Source organism: Pseudopodoces humilis, chromosome 6 (genome assembly GCF_049639895.1).
Source record: "Pseudopodoces humilis isolate 2021_Gansu_Grassland_sample_001 chromosome 6, ASM4963989v1, whole genome shotgun sequence".
Lineage (NCBI taxonomy): Eukaryota > Metazoa > Chordata > Aves > Passeriformes > Paridae > Pseudopodoces > Pseudopodoces humilis.
In genome coordinates, this window is record NC_142205.1 from 53,379,263 (window position 1) to 53,401,109 (window position 21,847).

At 49.4% G+C, this 21,847-nt stretch overlaps 2 protein-coding genes across 5 annotated transcripts in view; one reads left to right on the forward strand and one right to left on the reverse strand.

The window, feature by feature from the left end:
- LOC102111106 (putative E3 ubiquitin-protein ligase HERC4) overlaps positions 1–10,160 on the reverse strand; it is a 24,463-nt gene extending 14,303 nt beyond the window's left edge. For 3 of the 4 annotated variants that reach the window (XM_088056213.1, XM_088056214.1, XM_014259020.2), the window contains exons 1-9: positions 6,004–6,075; positions 5,006–5,138; positions 4,248–4,324; positions 3,479–3,700; positions 2,664–2,755; positions 1,949–2,079; positions 984–1,129; positions 600–673; positions 198–286 (exon numbers count right to left, since the gene is read on the reverse strand). In XM_088056213.1, the coding sequence (XP_087912339.1) occupies positions 198–286; positions 600–673; positions 984–1,129; positions 1,949–2,079; positions 2,664–2,755; positions 3,479–3,700; positions 4,248–4,324; positions 5,006–5,138; positions 6,004–6,049 (1,010 nt within the window). In that variant the 5' untranslated portion in view covers positions 6,050–6,075. Of the gene's footprint in view, positions 1–197; positions 287–599; positions 674–983; positions 1,130–1,948; positions 2,080–2,663; positions 2,756–3,478; positions 3,701–4,247; positions 4,325–5,005; positions 5,139–6,003; positions 6,076–10,099 lie in introns of those variants that run through there. The other variant, XM_088056215.1, reaches the window with a different exon arrangement.
- IGFBP7 (insulin like growth factor binding protein 7) overlaps positions 6,302–21,847 on the forward strand; it is an 18,537-nt gene continuing 2,991 nt past the window's right edge. The window contains exons 1-6 of the mRNA XM_005530299.3: positions 6,302–6,493; positions 7,335–7,400; positions 8,128–8,224; positions 9,067–9,282; positions 9,449–9,949; positions 21,259–21,368. Of these exons, the coding sequence (XP_005530356.2) occupies positions 6,302–6,493; positions 7,335–7,400; positions 8,128–8,224; positions 9,067–9,282; positions 9,449–9,949; positions 21,259–21,368 (1,182 nt within the window). The remainder of the gene's footprint in view (positions 6,494–7,334; positions 7,401–8,127; positions 8,225–9,066; positions 9,283–9,448; positions 9,950–21,258; positions 21,369–21,847) is intronic.

The following is a 21,847-nucleotide window of genomic DNA, read 5'->3' on the forward strand; positions in this document are numbered from 1 at the left end:
GTATGCATTCAGGATCTTTCACAGATTCAACTTGTCAGCTCCTCATCAGCTTTGTGCCCGGGTACAAGATTGTGCCTTGGCTAAATTCTTGAACAACAGTTCCTACAATAGCCTCCAAAGAGTAATAATTTTTGGAGAAAATCATGTATCAGGGGAAAAAAACACAAACAAACCCAAACAGCAAGTTTCTGATTTACTTTTTTATACTCTTACGACATTTAGAATTAGAAACCCATGCATCCACTTCTTTATCCTCCAGAGTGGCAATTCTGCTCCAATATGAATTCTGTGTGAAATACATGAAAACATAGACAAAATTAAAATTGTAGCAAATGGGATTCTTTTTTTTTAATCCAATCATTACAAGAAAATTTCAGCCTAAGTATGAACAAACCAATGGTCATCCAGCATGATCCACATGCATTAACCACAGAACATATATAATTGCAATACAAGTTAGTCTGTACGTAAAGCACAGAAAAAACTACAACAGACATACATAAAATTGAAGTGCTACAAGCACAGTGGAAAATCCAAATGTTTCCAGCAGTAATGTGGACAGTGGTAAAATCAGAAGCTATGATCAAGTGTGCACATACCTTCTCCTTGAAGTGGGCAAAACTTTGGTTTATCCCTGCAGTAATTTTAATCCCTTTTTTTGATACATCCTTTTCTGTGAAAGAAGAAAAAGATTGTCGTAGGAACATTTGAAGAGACAGTCATCTGCAGAGAGTTAAGTGCACAAAAGTGGAACAGTAAAAAAACCCTTCAGATAGTAATTATCTGTTGAAAGTTTGATTCTATGAGGCTAATACCCATGATAATCAAGCAGCAAATGGAGTAACTCCTGGTAGAATTTGTTGGGATGGCCAAGCAAGCATGAGAGATAATGTTTGCTTTTCAGCGTAAACATGAAATCAAGAAAGCAAACATCTCCATGGAAGAAATAAATACAGGTTGTATACATCTGCAGTGGTCATTACTCTGGCAGGATTTTCCAGTATTCCCTGGTGAATTGATGGGAAGTGGTATCAACTGATTTGGCTTCCTCTCATCTTCCGGTTGTCCATCATCAGAACCAAAGAAATAGAGTTTGTCCAAGGAAGGGACATAGACCAGAGTGTATTGTCTGTTCAGGAAAAAAAAAAAAAAAAAGGTCATAATAAGCAAAAACCACAGGGCAAAACAGAATAAAATTTACAAATACATTTTCTGAGTGTAGACCTGAAGCTTGTCTTTTAAAGTCCTGACAGTGGAGATAAAGAATCCCTTTAACCAAAGTGTTAGAACTCTTCATTGCATAAACATTCAGCCATAAAGACACCTATGAGCTCAGATTTCCAATACTATCCTCTGATGTTTGTGATTTACCTCAGTTCCATATACAAAAATAGTGCTATGCCATGCTTGCTTCACACTCTTCTGTTTTCAAATGTGCAGCTTCTGTGCTGCTGAGCCAAATACCAAGCCCAGGTGAGTTGTCAGGAGACTTTTTCTGGCCCAGTTTCAGAAGGGCAAAGTGAAACTGGGTAATTATCACTGCTCTTCAATTCTTATTAAAAATCTACCAGTTTAGAAGTCTGGATGGGAATTCAGTGGCTTTCCCAATGCATGCTTTTGACAGTCCTTTGCCCTTTGGAACCCAGTACAAACCCAGTACTTTTATTTATTAAAAAAGATCAAGGGCTTCTGGTGGTTTTTGCAGCTCTCTCCCACTGCTCACCAGGGACTGAGGGTTCTGCTCTCACTGGGGCTCTGGCTTATACTTGCACAGTGGATGGATACTCTGACAGCACTGACCTATTGTGATACAGGGATTTGAACATCTTGGTGACTCCCTTCCCTACAGTTATTCATTGATTTCCCTAAGGCATTGACCTTAGAAGACATCTGTACATTTCACCCCTTTCCATCACTCCTTAGAAGACAAGTTATTGGCACTTCCCACCTGCCACAGGCAATGTGTGAAACCCTTGCTCCCCACAGCTCAGCCACCACTCGAGGCAGGAGTTCATTCCGGGTGGAGTTGTGACCCAGCTGGCCAGACCCTCCTGCTCCAAAGGTGCACACCAGCCCCTCCTTGAAATGAAGAAACAAACAACAGGATCACTGCATTATTAACTACACTCAAATTGTTGGTCACAACCAAGAATGAGAGCCAGTAAGATATGTCTTATAAGGGGCTTGATTCAAAATATCCCTGATTCAAACATGAGGAGGGTTCACTTTGCATCAAGCTGAATCATACACTGTAAGGTCCAAATCATTTAGCTCCTGAAAAGAGCAATTTAACTCTTGAGAATAACTCCCTGTTGCTTAAGAATTTTATTTATGCAAGTAAACCCTAGTGAATTTGATGTCGTTCACATCTTCTGAAGTCCCCAAAGTACGATTAAAATTTGTTTTCAGAAACTACTGGGAGTTAAACTGCACCTCTTTCCCTCAGTATTCCCATTCACCATATCCCTGCAAAAGGTTGCAGGTGATAGGAATATGAGAAAAAACCAGTTTTCCCAACAGCTTAGGTAACATCCCCTGGGGACCACCTTCAGGCTTAAGTGGAAGCAGGCATTACCATCCCAATTTCTCCACACTGACTTTTAGCAGTGTATCTTTTCTCACAAGGTGAGGTCTCAGATGCTGACTTTCCATTTCAGACTCACCTTGGAGAGAACTGCAGTATGATCTGCCCCACATGAGATAAACACAGTCTTCCAGTGCTCTAGAGCTCCAACATATGTTGGGCAGTCCTTATCTGGAAAGAAGATAACACTGCTAAATTGAAAGAGTACTAGAGGATCTCATATACAGAAGAAGTTAGAAAACAGGTGCTTTTCAGACCTTTCTTACAGCAATTAATGTAACTACAGCTTGGGTTTGGGTCGTTTTCCCTCCAAGATAACGTACTCTTTCTCATTATGTTCTGGGTTTTTTTTATATTTATTTTCATTTACTTTGGTCTGAAACAAAATGCAGTACTTTCATATCTGCTTGCCAAATGGTACTTGGCTTCAAAATACCTGATTCCCAAGTGTGTGGACACATTCAGATTAGATGTTCTGTCTGTCTAGTGCAACTCCTCTCTAGCATTCTAAGTCTGAAGACAAAAGGTGTTTTAAATTCTTCTCTAGCTTTGTGTTTACAAAGAATTAAAGAAGATTAAAAAACATAAAATTAATTTCTTTCACATAAGACTTCCTGGAGAGAAGGCAGGAGTGGAAATAGACCTGTAAGACCTCAGAGGTTTTAAGAGCCCACACTATCCAATTAGCCACATAAAATGATTGTAAGTTTCCTATAGAAAAACAAGCCCTAAATACACTGTTCCTGCATGCCTTTCATGGTCACGAAACAAAGAACATATCCAGATATACTTTATTCAAAAGACTTTACTGTCCACAGGCACTTGACAATACTGAGGAGCAATTTGGTGAGCCCACTGACCAGAAAACACCCTCCTTGTGATTTCCTTCCTTACCTTTCGTGTCTCCGAGTCCCAGCTGTCCAAAACTGTTCTTTCCCCAGGAATACACAGCTCCAGAGAGTGATACAATGATGCTGTGAGCTCCTCCGGCAGCAATTTGAGCAAGTGGGATGCCCTTTAGTCTTTCCACCAGCTGTGGTTTGGGAGTAAATGTGGTTTGGATCCTCACTCCAAGCTGTCCGTGGGTGTTCTGGCCCCAGGTGAAGAGCTCACCCCCTTCACACACAGAACAAAAGAAAACAGCTCAGCCTCGCTGCTTCTCTTGAGTATGCACTTTGGGAGTAGGAGCAAAACTCAGTGCTGTTTTCAGGGACCTAGCTCCAAGGCAAGACTATCATGTGTGGCCAAATTTGTTTTCTTCTGACCTCTTTGGGACAGTCCCATGTTGCCATGTGACTCAGCACAGCAAGAAGAATCATACTTGCAAGGAAGTACTTGCCCCTAAAGTCATACTTGCAAGAAGTTCCCAATCAGAAAGGTGTTGCAAGTTAAGAATGAGCTGGTCTGGTGACTGCAGAGTGGGGCAGCCACATCTGCTCTGCACAACACACCTTTGTGGAGGGGCAGTGCTCAGGAACTGGAAAGAGTTGCAGGTCCCTGTGTGCTGGGAGGAAGGAGCAGCACTGACAGCCAGTACTCTTTGTGTCCCTACTGCTCATCATTCTATAATGGTGTCACCAACTACTGCAAGTAGTACAAACACTGCCTTCTCAGAGCAAGCATGACTCCTGTTTGGAGGAAAAGTGTTCTAGAAAAAGGCTACCTCTGGATAGTGCCATGGCATGCTGGTCCCCACATGCTACTTGAACAATATTTTGGTTTCCCAGTTCTTGCACCAGCCTAGAAAAATAAGGAAAAACAATCAAAATAAAGAGATGCTGTGCTGCAAGACAAAGTAAATGACAAAGATCCTCTGCTCACCAAGCCCTATCGCTTTTAGCAGGAAATATGTGGAATATAGGTCACCTGTAAGCTGATTCACCCTTCTCTTATGCTGACCTGCTGTAGCAGAGCTAACTGATTTCGTTGTAGTTTGCTTCCTAAGAAGCTGGAAAAGAACCATGCTCAGCCTGATTCTGTTATCTTGCCCTGGGACAAGAAAGTCACACAGCAAACTGCTGGGCCATTTGTAGATGATGGCTACCCTCACAACTTCATCAGAAGGCGGTAAGGTTCAGACGTGTGACACATGCTTGTGTCTTTCACCTGCAGTTTTCCCATGGGTGATTTGCAAGCCATCTGCATTGCTCTGGTATGTTCTACTGATCCTTACTAAGTTTGAGAGAAACCTGTCTCATGTGCATCCCATGCAGCTCGGATCTTGGTATCATCCTCAAAATCTGTGCACTTCTGGCTGGGTTAAAAAAGAACATAAAGTTTTGGCTACTGGGAAGATATGTGTTCCAGTTCCCTCTCTACAACAGGAACGTGCCTTAAACTCTGGGATGTTACCTTGGGGAAAAGCAGGCTGCATTTTCTGACTATTGCCATCCACACCTTCACTCTGTGAAAGCTTCTTACCTTGTCTTGGGACAGTTTGCTGAAGCTTTAGCCCAGTGTTCAGAAAGCTTCCCGCTAGGGAAGAGAATGAGCTTATGTGTTGCATCATGGTTTGAGCACTGCACCTCCTCATTCCTCTGCAACTGTGTGCACCCTGCAGGACATGCACAGACAGACATGATGGTCATGCTGTGGCAGCAGGCACCTCAACCACCCCTTCCCAAGATCTCAGTGTGCTACTGCTTTCAGCAAGAGCTTCTGCTTCTCAGGAGAAAGTGAGACAATTGTGTGTGACTAATTTTTTCAGTCCTCTTAGGGTTTCAGTGTCCTGCCTACCCACTGGTTTGTTTGATGCTGGATGACTCCACACTGCTCCCAAGACAACTACTGAAAAATCAGCAGAAGCACAGTCTGTTGGTTTTGTACACCTGTGGAGAGTATCTGATGGAGACAAAGCACTTCCTGAGGCATCTGGGCACCCCAGGCTTGTCACAGCCTTGGGGATAGGACGCCTTCGACTCAAGCACTTTACAGGGTGCTGAAGAAGCAATGATGGAAAATTCACTCCTTGCCTCTTTACAGCAGACGGATGTACCTCCCTGTCTAGAGCCGAGGGGATGCAGATGCTCTCCCGACCTAGAGGCACCAGGGACTCAGTTTCTCGCATGTAGCTCTGTTCCAGCACAAGTGTCTGAGACTCAGGATGTCCAAGAGTGAAAGGCAGTCATCAGCAAAGCTTGCCGTGATTTACCTAACACCTCTGGAGATTCGCTGCCCACCCTTCTCACATATCAGACATGGAACTAGAGAGGAATATCTCTGTCTATTCCCCGGCATGTTCGTCCTCCTTCCAGTCCCCCGCTCCGAGCGCTGCGCACTGGGACACGTTTGAGCCCCTCATGTCCCGTCTCCGAGGGGCAGCACAGCGGATTATTGCAGTTTCAGCGGTTCCACCTGCACGGACCCATCCCTGGAGGTCTCCCAGCGTTCCCCACCGCGCCGCTCCCGCCGCTCCCTACCTGCCGTGCCGCTCCCCCGGCCCCGCTGCCGCCGTCCCTTCGCCATCCTTGGCCCGCCGGCAGCTCGGGAGTGCCCGGGCAGCGCCGGGGAAATGGAAACCGAAACTCATCAGGGGCTGCGGCAGCGGGAGGAGGAGCGAGAGGGATTCCCGATACCTGGGAGCCCGGAGCTGGGAAACCCTGACTCCTGCGGTGAAAAGGCTGAGCTACTGGGCTCCGCTGAGCTCCCGGCTCTCCTCAGCCTGCGGAGCTGCTGCTGCCCGGGTGGGAGAGGGCAAAGCAGAAGGCAGGTGGAGGGATGCCGGGGTCTTCCATGTGGCGAATGCGCCCTTTGACTTTATTATTCACTTTGGAGAGTGACCCGCCCGTGTCCACGCTGTGGAGGGTGGAGAGACCTACTCTGCTGCTCAGTTGTATCCCAACTGAGAGCCCACGCAAACCCGGAGGGACTGCTTGGCTGGGGGAAGCGAAACCGCAAGAGAAACGCTCGGTTTGGAAATACATCAGCACCTAAAAGCCATCTGCTTCCATTCTCACATAGTTTCTGCTAAATCTCCCCCGCGTTCAAAGACCCTGTGAGCTTCCTCTGTCCCAGAAAGCCCACCCTGCCTGTCCCACCTCCCACACTGTCTCACTGGAGTGATGCATGCAGGACAATCTTGACAATGAAATAAGGGATACCCGTGTGAAACAGATCAAAACACAAAAGATCACTTTTGTTGTATTCCTAATAGCTGCCACTGATTAATTAAATTTGACCTGCTTATGAGAATTTTATGCTGCTGAATACTAAGCAGAGATTCTGATTGGGCACTCTACAAAAGTCCCAAGAAGCACAACATGAATCTACATATTTACACTGGTGTTCACTGAACTTCAGTGGAAAATTCATTACTGAGAGGAGTATCTAATGTAATATATTTAAATGGAGCAGCCTTGGTGCACAAAGAGGCACCAGGAGTACCTGAGGTGAAGAAAAAAGGCTGTGGAGGAGCCATGGAAGCAAAGCAAGGTGAGGCTGGGGCATACAGTAATTGACTTCTGCCCAGGGAGGAGCAACCCAGCCTTATCTCTCCCAGCCACTCCCCTACATGCACTTTGTGGATCATATCTCATTCCACAGTATGTAGGAAAGTTTCGAGATCAAGAAATAACAAGCTAGTGCAGTGATGCCAAAGCATCAGCTGGGAAGGGACACTAGAGGTCCTTCTGCACCAAAGCATGAACTAAGTGAGGCTAAACTGCTCCAAGCACTGCCTCCCGCCTGGCATGGAAAGAAAGAGATTCGAGGGGAAGAAAGGAAAGGAAACATGTTGATGTCCTCCTTTCAGAATGACATTCTTCCTCCCACCAAGTGGACTGCTGACAGTGATTTCATGTCAGAAAGGCTCGCTCTGGTAAGCTACAGCAGGTTCATTAAACTCCCTGTGGTTTTCTGCCAAGAGTATTTGGGCTTGTGATACTCTGATGAACAGGAATCTAGGGGCCTGTGAGGGAGATGCGTAGCAACTGGCAGGAGACAGCGAAAAGAGGTGAACTGTGCAAAATGTTTTTTGCAGCTAGACCTGTCAGATGTGTCCACCTGTACATTTCACCCCTTTCCATCGCTCCTCTAGTGAATTGCCCATAAAACCCAAACCAAAGCAAAACACAGCACAACAACAACCAAAATGTGTAAAGATCCTCGAGTCTGGGGTAGTGCTTGCTTATGAGGGTAGCCCTTCTCCCAGGAGAACAGCACAGAGCACTTCCAGAGTGAGAGGAATGGAGAAATCCAAGGACATGTATGCAGATACCACGGTCCCAAGGAGAAATGGAGGAATGTCTCATGCTGAGCCCCAGGGAGTCAAGGAAGCATGTGGTGGGAGCCAGTTCCCACAGTGTCAGCAGCTGAACAGGCATGAGTGGGTCAATGCCTCCGGAGCAGATTTGGGAGCATGGGGAACTTGCAGCCCCTCCCAGCTGGCCTGAGTCACAGCTCCAGCTGCTCTCTCCATGGGAAGGGACATGCTGACCTGGGGGGCTTCTCTTCAGGGCTCAGCCACAGACAACCCAAACCTGTCAGTGCCAAATCCCTCAGCATCACAGCATGGGACAACAACTACCTCTGTCCTCTCTCCCCAGAGTGCCAACGCAGCAGCCACTGCACAGGCCCTGGCAGAACCGAGGCTGAACATCATCTCGGCCTGGACCACCCTGCAGGAGATGGCAGCTCCCGCAGGCACAGGGAGGGAATGTGCCGCCCAGCTGCCCCCGCCTGAGGGGTTTACCAGCATCATGGTGCTTTAGGCGTGGCACTTTCAGGACACTGTTTTGACAGCAACATTGCCCAGTGCTGCCTGATGAATATTCCCAGTTTTTGTTGTTGGCAGCAGTCCCCCACTCTAGGAGACTGTTCAGGAGCCATTCCAGGGCAGGAGCCACAAGTTAAGGTAAAAGAGGGCAGCAGAAAACAATGTTGTCCCGAGTATGGACAGGGGAAACCAGACAGCTTTCCTTTTCTTCCTTGCCTCCCCTCCTGAAGGCACCTTTCAGGGTCACCAGCACCCCTGCAGCCCCTCACAGCCAGTGGCTGTGAGCTGAACATGGGTGGGTGGCAAGAATCATAGAATCATCAAGGTTGGAAGAGACTTTACAGATCATCGAGTCCAACCATCCACCCAGCACTACCACTGTAACCCCTAAACCATCACCCAGCACCAGATCCAGATGCCTTTTAAACACCTCCAGGGATGGTGACTCCATCACCTCCCAGGGCAACAAATTCCAGTGCCTGACTACCCTAACAGTGAAAAATGTTTCAAATATCTAGTCTGAATTTCCTATACCCCAGCTTAAAGTCTTTTACTCTCATTCTCTCACGGCAGAAGAGACAGACCGCCCACCTGAATATTGCCTTCTTTCAGGGAGTTGGAGAGAGAGAGAGATAAGGTGCCCTCTGAACCTTCTAAACAACCACAGCTCCTTCAGCACCTCCTCATAAGACTTGTTCTAAGTAGACCTTTCACGAGCCTTGTGACACTTCTCTGGACATGCTCCAGCACCTCAATGTCTTTCTTGTAGTCAGGGGCCCAGAACTGAACACGGCGCTCCAGGTGCCGAGTACAGGGGGACAATCCCTGATCCAGCTGGCCACACTTAATGACCCAGGCCAGAATGCCACTGGCCTTCTTGGCCCCCTGGGCACAGCTGGCTCGTGTTCAGCCGGCTGTCAGCCCGCTCCCACACGTCCCTTTCTGCTGGAAGAAGAAGAGGGAACAGACGCGATGCCGGAGCTGAGTGCGGGGCAGCCGGGAGGGACGGCGCACCAAGGGTCCAGCCGGCGGTGCGGAGTGCGGGGCGGCCGGGGGATGGGGGCGGTGCCCCGCTGCCGCTGCCGTGACCGGGGCCGTGCCCGGGGCCGGGGCGGCGCTGCCGGGGAGGGGTTTCCCCGTCGCGGCTTAAGCGGCTGCCGCGGGCGGGCGGCGCCGTGCCGCCATCCCGCCCTCAGCGCCGCCGCTGCCGCTCCTGCCGCCGCCGCTGCTGGTAGCGGCCGCCCCGGGCGGGGCGGGGGCGGGGGGCGGGGGGCCCTGCGATCGGGCGGGGGGCCCGGCGCTGCCGGCCCGGGGCTGCCCGCTGGGCCGGGTGCGGGACGCCTGCGGCTGCTGCTGGCAGTGCGGGCGCGGCGAGGGCGAGGCGTGCGGCGGCGGCGGAGCTGCGGGGGGACGCTGCGCCCCCGGCCTCGAGTGCGTGAAGAGCCGCCAGCGCCGCAAGGCGAAGGGCGGCCCGGTTCCCTCCGCCGCCGCCGGCCCGCCCGGCGTGTGCCTCTGCAAGAGCCGCTACCCGGTGTGCGGCAGCGACGGGCTCACCTACGGCAGCGGCTGCCAGCTCCGCGCCGCCAGCCTGCGCGCACAGAGCCGCGGCGAGCCCGCCATCAGCCAGCGCAGCAAGGGAGCCTGCGAGCAAGGTGCGGGGCAGGGAGCGGGGCGGGCGGGCTGCGGGACCGGGGATGTCCGCTCTGCTGCCCGGGGGAAACGCCGCGCCTCCCGAGGGCTCCTCCTGCCGTTTTATCCCATCGGGGTGCTTCTTTGTAAAATGGACAGGATTTCAGACCCACCTTAAATGGACCGGAGAGTCCCAGTCGGATGGCGCTGCCTAAACTTGGAGCAACGCTTCGGACCAGCCCCAGAAACGCAGAGGAGCATTGGGCACTCACTGTTGGCTTCCAGCGGTGCTGGAACTACGCGCCCTCACTTTTCGTACTTTGTCAGAAGTTTGCAATTTGGGCCGCTGTGAGGGTGAGCTATCCAGGGGAGTGTTCTGCCCAGGATGGTTGCAAGCAGAGAGGAAAGGAAATGATTAAATGGATGTGAAAGCCACAGAAATTCAGAGCCAGCATTCACTGACTTGCTTTGGTTCGAAGTGAGCTGTAGGTAGCAGTTTGCACTTGCAGCGTTTCTGACCAGGAGCTTGATTCATCCCAAGTTTTTTTTCTTAGGGATAGTGCTCAAGGAAGAAATTATTCTGCTGTGGAGCCTCTACTAGAAATTCTGGCCTCTGAGAGTGATTTTTGCTGGGCAGGAGGGAGGGGTAAGACATAGCATGTAAACCATATACTAAACATCTCAAGGACAGGATAGCAGCGCCAGTGCTGTTTTGGTGGAGGAGTGTTCTCATAAACACAGTATGTGCGGGTCACAACCTCCACCTCCTCCTTCTCTTGCTTCTCATAACTGAGGCCAAGTATGTTTGCAAAAAAAAAGTTTCTGAAACTCCCAAGGCAAGCACGAAAGGCTGGGTGGGGATTGGGTTATGCACTTTGATGTTGCCCATTAAATGCCCTGTGTGGCTTTTCACAAACCTTGTCCAAAGCATTAGGCTTACATATTAGCCATAAACAGTGTGGTACAGTATTAACTCTTTGGAGTGAAGGAATTTCAGCCTTCAGGGTAATGTGGAATGAGAGGAGAATGGCCTCAGTCCGTGCCTCTGTCTAGTATTTGGAAGGAGCCTTTCCTGCCCAGTGGCCTTCAGGAGTTCTAAACTGCGTATTGCTTCTTGGCTCTGCCAGCCCAGACAAGTGAGCAGGTGGGTCTGAACGATGTCATGCTTCAGGTGTGTGCTTGAGAAGAAGGCTGTGTTCTCACTTGTCTTGCCCAAAGTAATATGGGAGTTCATTGCAAAACAGGTATTGATACTTGTAAGATACTATCCCAACTCCCAGACTCAATGGTGGTTCAACCTGGTGGGGCTTTGCTTCAGACTATGGAGACAGTTTGATGAGGTCGATGCAAACATGAGCCACTGGCAGGGGGTGTGGAAGGCCACTGACCTGCAAGCCTCCAACAGGTTCCACAAGACCTTTTCTGTCCTCTGATCCTCACGGCAGCAGCTTTGCTGAAGAAGGGTATCAGAGTGGGACAGCCATTCCATGTGCAAACTGCATCCTTTCCTTGGAGAAGGTCTCTTCAGGTGTGCAGATCTGCAGCAAGACACCTTTGTGGGCTGTTACCTGCTTAAGAATTTCTCTGGAGCATGTGGTGCAGAGCAACTAGCAAAATGTCCTGTCCTCCACCATTCAGGGGGACCTATTCTTTTGGCTCCTGCTGCTGGGAGAGCTCTGAGCCAGCATCTCAGGGAAGGGAGCAGGATGGACGTGGGCTGCTCAGCAGTGGTGCCACAACTGACCCTCTAGAGATTTCCCTGAGCTGCATGAACCTTCCTTGTTCCATGGGCCTTCTGGTGATATGTGCTGCTTTGTGGCTTGCAGCAGAGGCAGGAACTCATCCCACAACCGTGCTAGACATCTGGAAGTATTTCTGTATCCCTCAGGGCCTCCAGGCAGTTAGGAGCATTGGGTGGGAAGGGCGGGGAGTTGTAATCTTCACATGGATTTTGAAACACTGACAGGCGAGAACATCCATCCCATCGGCCTGACAGAATACAACTTCCTCCAGTATCTTTCCAGATAGGAGATGTCACTTTTCTAGGTTTCTAGAAGGACCTGAATACTGTGGTAGTCAAATAGTGGGAGTTCTGATTTTTGCCATTTCCCACCACAAACAGATTCAATCTCCTTAAGGCACTATCTAGGTGGGATCCAGCACAGGGGGACCACCAACAGGCAGGATCAGTTATTTTTGGGACAGTTTTTGCACTTGGGTGGCAGGGCACTTGGGCTTCCTGCTTGTGGTAGATGGGCTCTGAGGTGTCTGCATGCCCTTGCAGGTCCTTTCGGTCCAAGAGAAAACAGCCTTTCAAGATAGCATCTAAGAATAGATCCAGAAACATCCAGCAGTGGGTCCTAACTGTGTTTAATTGCTCTTGGGATTTTAATTTTTTTTTTTTTTTTTTTGTTCAAGTGGAGCTGGAGAGGGAAGACTTGTTTTGCACATCCTGTTGGATCTTTGATGTTAAATAGCAAAAGGAATGAGCATTTTCTCAGCCCTACAGAATTTGCCTTGACCATGTCCTTGGTTGTTTCCCACACCTCTCAGCTGTGATGTCTGTGTTTTGTACAAAAATCATGAAGCCATGCAGAAAAAAGTATTTCTGCAGCAGCCAGAACTTCCTGCTGGAGGGCAAAGGAAGACACAGTTCAGAAGAGTTTGAAAGGATGGAAAGAACCCTTGCTCTACCTGCACTTGGCAGATGGAGGGCTCCAGCTGGTCCTTTCTGGAGTGGGTTTTATGTGGGCAGGACTATTGGGGATACTCAGGACTGTTGGAAAAAGACATCATTCTTGATTGCCAACTCCTTGGAGCTGCCTGGCTGCTCTTGGTGCTGTGCCAGCAGAAAAAGCTGCCTGCCTTTTTGCTGTGGGTGAGCAGGCAGTGATGCCATGGTGCACCCTACTGGCTGGCCTCCTGCTGAGCCCTCACACTTGCACTCAGAGTTGGCCCTGGGTTAGCCCTGTTCCCTGTCAGGGCACCACTACCCACATCCCATCTCTACCTGTGTGCCCCAGCAGCCTCTTTGCCCGTTGCAGTGCTGAGGATGCAGGAGGCAGATGCTGTGCAGTTTTCCATCTGCTTTCCAACATTGCCTTTAAACAGACTGTCTGTTTGCTCTCTGCCTATGAAGCTGCAGCTCAGGTCTGCTGCCAGGTCTTGCAGGCAGGGCAGGCCTGGACACAAGGCAGAAGCCTGCAGGCAGGGCAGGTACAGGTGGTCTGGGGAGCCTTCTCTGGTGGCCCCCTTGGCAGGAGGGGAGGCTGCTCAGACAGCTGAGGAGCTGCCCTCTGTCCCTGCTGTCACACAGCAGTGCACAGATGTTCAGAAGTGCCTCTTAAGGAGTTGGTGGCTTCAGGAATGTGGGCTGAAATTCAATTTGCAGTGCACACACTGAGGCTGTTTGCAGCCAGCTAGGACCTGGGGCAGGAGGACTGTGGTACCCACTGCCATGCAAAGCCAGCTGGCATAAAGAATTAGAGTTGCATGGCTCAGCTCAAGCCAGGCAGAAAAACAACCTCAAAGCACCAACCCTCATAAAAAAAGAAAAGCTATCAGGATTCCTGATGATGATCTCTGAGCTGAAAAATACCAGGCACCAATTTGTTACCTAACTGGTGCAGGAAGGGATAAATACCCCTGAGACTTTCTTATCATAAGCTACCAGCAAATATCTGCTTTGAGAGATGTGTTGTGGCTGCTGGAAATACTGCTGAAGTTGCCTCATACAGTTTGAAGTCTCTAATGCTTGTTCCAACAGGACAAGGTCTTGGGGTCTCCAGGTTGTTTTGCTGTTGTCAGTCAAGGCTTTCTCTTTGTGTTATTCTCCCTTCTCTCTTGGTGGAAGCCAAACTCTTGTTCTTGCTCAAATGCAGTGTACCACAAAGCAGCTCTCAGCAGAGTTCAGAGGACAGTGTTTCACTCTCAGGGGAACTGGTGCTGCTTTGTACCTACCTACAAAGACATCCTGGGGGTAGAAACTCAGGGCCTCTCTGTGTGAAGGGTAAATTTGCTGGCTTGCCAAGCAGTCTGCTTTATTTCTATTCATCTGAGTGTGGTTTAAAACTCTGTGGCTCCATGGAAGTGTTTTCCCAGCACGGGGAATATGCAGGGAATTTCCTTATGATAGTGAGGGCTCACAGGATCCCTCCCACAGGCTATGGATGAATAGCAGAACCAGAAGAGGTTCTTTTACAACTGACTGTAACCAGCATTAATCTTGTCTAAATCTCACCAGCAAGGAGATCCCGGTCACTGGAGCTGTGCTATCCCCTCAGAGAGGTATCATTTTGGCTTCCCAGAAGCCATCCCTCATGGAAGGGGTTTTTTGCTAAGGAGCCACACACCAGCTTTGGGGCTCAGAAGAAGGTGGGTGTGAGGTTTCTTGGCTGTCCACAGGGTTTAAAAAACACAGGCTGATGGACTGATGGCTGATAGGATTGTGACTGCCAGGCTCTTGTGGAGACTGGCAGCCGCAGGGGCAAATATATCACCCTCCCCAAATTCCTGCCAATTTACCCCATCAGTGGTTTTGCATTGCTGATGCTTCACTATTCCATAAGGGTTCATCTGTGCTGCAAACAAAGTGCCAGGTTCCCACAGGTCAACTTCAAAACAAGAAACATGAATCACATCTGTTGGCTCATTCCATCCAAATTCAGCCGTGGAGGCTTTGCCAGAAATATCTTAGTTTCGAGGGTGGTTTCTTGTATTTTTTTAATCCACTACCAGAGTAGAGCAAAAACAGGAATTTGGGGAAAAAATCTTGTGGGAAATGGTAGACTGCTGTTATCACTGAGATTAGTTCATCTTCTGATTCAGCTGCATTAAGTACAAAGGCTGCCAACTCTAGACACCATAAAACATAGTTCATAGCCAGGCACATTTTGCAAGAAATTAATCTAGATTTGTTAACAAGAGGCTCAGATTGCTTTAGTTCTTTCCTCCCATTCTTCCTTTTCTGGATTTTAAGAGACTTAGAAGAATGTACACATTTCATGAGTGGTTTTGTCTTTGTTGGGGAAAGATATAAGAAAGTTTTTGCTAAGTCATCTGTGGTTGGAAATGAACCGAGTTCCCTGATTCTCCTGGGAATCTGGTTTGAGATTTTTCATCAGGTGGGAGTGGGGGTCTTGCAGTGGTGGCCTGCTACCTGCTGTCTTCCACTGCAAAGGAAAACATTGCTTTTGTAGGTGGATCTTTCCAGCATTTTTGTGCTGCATCCTGAGTGTCTGTGGCAGAGCACTGGGGTGGATCCCATCAGGACCCACAGGCTCGTGAGTGTCTAATAGGCAGAGCAGGTCACCGATCATTTCTGCATGGATTAAGGGGGCTTTGCTTATCTCCCCATCACCAACTTCCAGCCCTGGGAGATGGGTGTGCTAAGGACAACTGGTCTTGTTATTTAAGACAAAGAAAGCATTAGGTGCCTCTGCCTTTTTCTCATCCCCTGTCACTACACTACCTTCTGCATTCAACCAATGGTGGAGACACTCCTTGACCTTCCTTTTGCTGCCAATGTATTTATAGAAACTTTTTTGTTGCCTTTAACTCTAGCAGCCAAATAAAATTCTAGTTGGGCTTTGGCCCTTCTAATTTTCTCCCTACATGACCTCATAACATTCTTAGTCCTCCCACGTTACCTGATCCTTTTTCCAGAGATGATAGATTCTCCTTTTTTTTCCTGAATTCCAGCCTAAGTTCTCTGTTTAATGAGGTTGGTCATTTTCCTTGGTCTTTCCACACTTGGGGCAGTCTGCTCTTGAATGTTTAATAATTCCTGTTTTAAAACACATCCAGCCTTCCTGGATTCTGTCGTGTTTCATGACCAACTCCTGAACACTGCTGTTCATTGTTCTCAGTGTTCAAAAATACTGGTGAGTTAGAATCCATGTGTAACTTTGGAGGTTTCCACTGTTGTGGCACAGGTCATAAATTCCTCCTTAAAAGGCATTCCACTATTTGAAAAGGTTTTGGTTCATTGGAGCTTGGTTTTTTTTATGGTTACTGTGCTAAAAGCTACTATGGAAGTTGTTTAATGTATCACTTGGCAGAGTCCTAGAGAGCAATAGTATGCCAGGGACTATGCTAAACCTTCACTGCTCAGGAGGATCCTGTATTTCACCTGTGTCTTCATTCTCAATCATCACAGCATACCCAAATTCACTAGCAAGGAATGATTACTGATCAGCAAATTCCATGCTATGTTTGTTTTTTCTGTTGCTGGAAAGGCATGCTGTGTTTAAAAAAGTGTGTTTAATCCTTTGTTGGGCTGAGGTTGGCTGAGGTTAGAACTAAATAGGAGATTACCATGTAACAAGTCTAATCAGGTCGGATTTTTGAAAGCCCTGCTTGCTTTTCCATGCATAAATGCTGCCATGCCTTTTTTCTGTCTCCCAGCACAAGCTTTTCACATTCTTTCCAGGCTTTAGCTCATGGAAGTAGATGATCTTTAAGGTGCTTTTCAACCCACGCCATTCAATGAGTCTATGCCATGAAGGTCATGCACAAGGTCTCTGAAGGCAGTGTTCCCAGCCCATGGTGAAACAGCGGGGCTGGGATTCCCAGTGGCAGTGGTGTGCACCGCACCAAGCCCAGCGGTGTGGGAAGCACAAGTTGCTCCATGGCAGAATGATGGGGGCCCAGGACCCTTCCTCACACTGACTCAGTCTCAGGTCTCCAGGGCTTGGGGCAAAGCTGTGTTTGTGCTTGCAGCCTTTCCAGGGCCTGCTGGAGTCTGAGGGGGAGTGTCCAAACAGACACGGCATCCAACACTCGCTTCCTTCTGTAACTCCTTAGTCTCTTCAGAGACAGATTACAGGAGGACAAGAAATGCCTTCAGAAGAAGGTAACAGAGGCTTGTAAATCTGCCAGAGAGCAGCAGGCAACTTTGGGAGTGGGGAAAGCCAGGAGCTGCTTGCATTTCCCCTCTGCTGCCTCCTCTCACAGGGCACTGACCTGGGAGGGAGCAGCTGAGGCCATGCCAGCTAAAATGACTGGATGTTGCTTATGGAAGGTTTCCCTTTTTCCATATAAAGTAATTTTGAAGGGAAAGTACTTTTACCAGCAACTGAGGAGACTGGAGTGGGTTTATTTTCAGACCTGCAATAGCTTGTGAGAGAGTGAACAATGTTTAGCTTTTGCTTGGGTTTGGCCTCTCGGGGAGCGTTCCCAGCCTGAACCTGTGTGACCTGGGGCTGTGGCAGGGCGGCACCGTGCACAGGAGGGCTGGCTGGGAGCCCAGCTGACATCCTGGTGAGCTTCAGCATGTGGTACATAGCTTCTTGTATTCATGGTCTGGGCTTCCACATGCTCCCAAGCACCAGGACATAGCCCACGGTGCTTAATGTCCAGCTGATTTTTGCCTTTAGTCACATACCTGTAGGCCACTTGATTTTAGCAAAAAAGTTACTGCTCTGCTGGCTGTGATTTTTATTGGATCGTGTGTGCATGAACACCAAGGGAAGGTTGGTGAGGACCTGCTCATCCCCAGCTGTGAGTGACCACCCAGGTATATCCAGGTATCAGTGAGGGACAAGTGGGTGGGCTGGGAGATGCCAGGTCTCTGCAAGCTGAGGCTGGGCAGAGAAGAGGTGACTGGTGTAGGAGGGGTGTCAGGAGCAGATGCCAAATAACTTCCTCATTGAGGACGTCAGGGGCTCTGCTGTGCACGTCGCTGTGGCAGAAAAACAACTACATACAACAATGGGAACTCCTTTCCAGCTGCTATTTTTGACATAACACAGGCTGTCAGTTCCCTGCAAGCTGCAGAAAAAGTGTTTTCAGACTCTGTCCCAGGGTGAATGAGCTCTGGGGCTCTGTAAGAAGCGTCTTCCTGGGCCAGGGACAGCTATTTGTTTTACAAACAATGGGCAGAGCATGGAGGAAATGCTTGAAGTGCCTGTGGAGAGCAGCTGATCTCCATCAACAGCCTGGGCTGTCATCTTGGTCAAGGAGCTCCTGTGCAGTCAGGGAGCATCTGTACATCCACAGTGTCCTCAGCACGGTGGATGCAGGACAGTGTCCTCAGCAGGACAGTGGGGACCATTCAGCCACCTTGATGGTGGTGAACATTTTTATGTACAGGTGCAGCCCTCAGGTCCTCAGCCTGAAGGAAGCTGAGGGAGAAACCATTCCCTCTGTGGGCAGTGCTGCCAGCAGAGCAGCAAGGACTCCTAGGTGCAGGCTGTAGGATGAGGGTGGGGGGCTCCTTGCTGGCAAGAATCAAGACATTTGCTCTGTTCAAGGTGGGTTTGTTTCCAGTCCTGGCTTTGCTCCCTTCAGAAGAACTCCTGGAGCAAGAGGGGCACTCGGAGGAGGGAATGTCCTCACATCTTCCGAAGTGCATGCAAGGCTCCACCATCCCCTGCCTCTCCTGTTGTGTCAAGTTGCCGTATCATCTGTCCATGTCTGTCCACTTTGGGGGACTGTGGGAGGGAACGTGAGTGGGACCAGCACAGGCAGCAAGCAGGGTGGCTGCCATGCACCTGGGTGTCAGCTCACTGTGGTGAGAGTTTAGCTACTGCTGTGGCCAGTTGTGATTTGACTTTAAATCTGATGACTTCTTGGCCTTTCTCATTTATTTTTAGTGGCGGAAGAAGCCCAGCTCTAGAGTTTTGGCTGTGTGGATTTAAGTCAAATGTCCACAGAGAGCACAGTGACTTTTCCCATGACACTTGCTGCATCTCTCAGGACGTGCATTCCCTCCTGGTCTCAGAGCTGTGTCAGATACAGGCAGAGGCCTGTGGATGCTTCCAGCTCATTTTGCAGCCAATGTAGAACGTCATGTTCTGCCTGGTTGGATCAGGATGTACATCCCAAGCTCAGGACTAGCTTGTAACAGCCAAGCTCTCACTGTGCTGTGGCTGCTGTGCCAAGCCAGACAGGACTTTGCTGTGAAGCTGTGCAGGCAATTCTCCTGTCCAAGAAGATAAACAATTTCTCCTCACCCAGGAGGTGGGTAGAAATTCCTTGCCTCTTTTCCCCTGACAGCAATTGCTGCTGAAAAATCATGATGCGACCTGTTCATCCTGGCAGGGCAAGTGGGTGTCTGAACCCTTGGCACAGAGGGAAACTCAGCAGTAACCAAGACTGAGACACCTCAGGCAGGGGATTTAGTGGTGTGCTGAATGCTGCCAGTTCCCAAACGGGAGAATTGAGCTGGATCCTGGAACAGCATGACAGTGCCTTAAAATCCACCTGGCTTTTAATGTCAGAGTCAGGATCTGTCCTTTTCTGAGGTGAGAGATGAGGGGCACTTGTGTTTTTCCTGCCTCATGGAAGAGCCCCAGTGATAGGATGGTGTCATACAGGGGCAGACATAGCCCTGCCAGCCAGGGACAAGTCCCAAGCTCTGCTTTAGGAAAGCCAATTTGCAAGTGGAGGGCTGGACAACAGAATAATGGCAGCAGCAGCAGGATTTGCTGGGTGCATGTCAGCTGAGGTTTCACACAGAGCATGGGTCCAGCCGAGCTGCCTGGGGACATTGTGTCACATCAGAGCTTCCAAGTGCCTTATTATCCCTATTGTTTAAGGGACAGCAGAAAAAGAACAGCTGGGCTGTGCAGGAAATGCTGCACTGGGTAAGGGGAGCACAGTGTGTGACCTGAGTTGGCCCCATCCTGGGGATGGCAATGTCCTGGGCTGGCCACTGTGGGGTACTCAGCAGGGTGTTGAAACACTGCTTAAATCCTCTTAGCTGAGACTCTGCAGATGAGGAGCACCTGGGCTGTGGTGTCTGCCAGGAAACCAGCCCGTGCTGAATATTAGGTGTGGTTTCAACCATTGCCCAGGGCCACACATAAAACTTTTCTGCTTCACCACAGCTGCTTCCTGTTAAAAATCAGAGCTGGGATAATTCTGTAACAGAGAATGTTGAGTGCAGGCACCCCTGGTCTCTTAGCAGCTTCCCACCAGCAGGCTGTGTACAGTCATTCCTGGAGAGAGGAGTCTTGAAAGAGAAGAGCAAACACTTCTCTGGGTTTGCACCAGCTGCTCAGGAGCAGGGAACCGCCTCAGCATCTCTTGGGCTAAAACAGAAGCAAGGCTGATACCTTTTGGCTGGTGATACCAGTGTGGATCTGCCCCCAGATCATGAGGAAGAAGAAAACACCAGCTTTCTGCTGGAAGATGTTGGTGCAGTGGGATGCATTTGAAACGGGGCTGCAGGGTAGAGTGCACATGCAGGGCTGAAATTAGTGCAGATTCAGGACTCCATAAGGAGCATCAGGATCCATATCTGCCCCTCTTTGATGGGGCTGGGAATGAGCGGTGTGTGGTCTGTGAGCCAGTAAAGCCAGGAGCTTCTGTCAGGCTGGCTCTAGAGTACCTGTCTGCATAGGAAATGCCTTCTCCTGATGGAGCGTAATGGGAGCTTAAGTTTCCTGCTACTGCCTGCATCTTCAGAAGGGGGAAAGCTGTTTGTGGTGTTCTTAAAGCTATCAATAACTGGAAATAAACATTCTGTGCTCCTTTGGTCTGCACTTCCTGTTGCAGGGAATTAATAGCTGCGTTTTGCAAAACAGCCTCGCTAAAGAGGGATTGAACAGAAAAGGCCTTTCTTCCCGTCCTGGGATATGGGTTATGTCTCCAGCATTTCCCAGCCTGAGGGATAAACATCTCCAGCCAGATCTGCAAAACAACCCTGCTCTGATCTGCTTTAGAAGCAACTCTCTATTTAACCAGGAATTGGAGCTCTCTGGAGTAAAATGGAGCTCTGCATTCACCTACTCCCTTCCCAGATCTTGCCCACAGAGAGCTCTGCCACCACTCAGCCAGCCTTCTTTGGCTGAGCATTGCACACAGGTGAAACAGAGCAGCATAACATTGAGTTCTGCTAGCCCACAGTGATGGGATTGAAATCACGCTGGGAGAAATGATGCTTCAAATTTGGGCAAGCTCTTCATGGTGTGATAGAGTGAGTGGGATGCACCCTGTCTCCTGGGGGTCCTTTCCTCCCTGCCAGCTGACTTGGTGACTGCATGGTAAGCAGAGCCAGCAGTTGGTACAGTTCTGCTCAGACCCTGAGATAACAGAATACAAACAGTATTTTACTTCTAACCTCAACCTTGCAAGGAGGAGGACTCATCACCTGAACTGCTCAACACTTGAGTTTTCATCTGGGACAAGAGCCCATCCGTCTGGATAGCTCAAGGCTGGGTGCATGTGCCACTTTAGAGAGAAGTGTTGTGATGTGGGATCAGTCCAGTGAACTTTGCTCCTAGCAGGGATCACCTTCACCTCATCCTCAAAACCGTGACTGGCTCCCTCTTAAAAGGCTTAACATGGAGGCAGGCTTGTATTTACCTGCTTTTCTCCCTTTTTGCAGGACCTTCCATTGTGACTCCTCCTAAGGACATCTGGAATGTGACAGGAGCACAAATCTACTTGAGCTGTGAAGTCATTGGCATCCCAACCCCTGTCCTCATCTGGAACAAGGTAAGGGCCCTGCTAGGAGCTCTCACAGCGCAGCAAACCTGAGGTGGCTGAAAGTGCCTGATAAGCACAAAGGCCATAGCAGATCCCTGTGTAGGAACACACCTCTTTGATGAGTTCTCTCATCTCTGCTGTTCTGTCCACCCACAAACATCTGGTTTTGCTTAGTTTTTAGACATTATTTAGAAAATAAACTCTTTTTGATCCCAAGGCAGGACAGGACTCGTGTTTCTCTTGGTAGCGCCTGATATTCAGAGCATGTAGGGAATGTCCCTTGACCTGCCTTCACCTTCACCCTGCTGGCAGCAGTGACTCCGAGGTGGCTAGACATCGCCCACGTCGGGAACAGGAACCACATGGGGCAGTCATTTAGCTCCAGTAGCCAGCAGCATGTTGATTTTGGCAGCACTGGTAACATCTGGCTTAGGACGGGGACCAGTGTTGAATGGAGAGGATCGTGGCCGCAGGGCTGAGAGCCACTG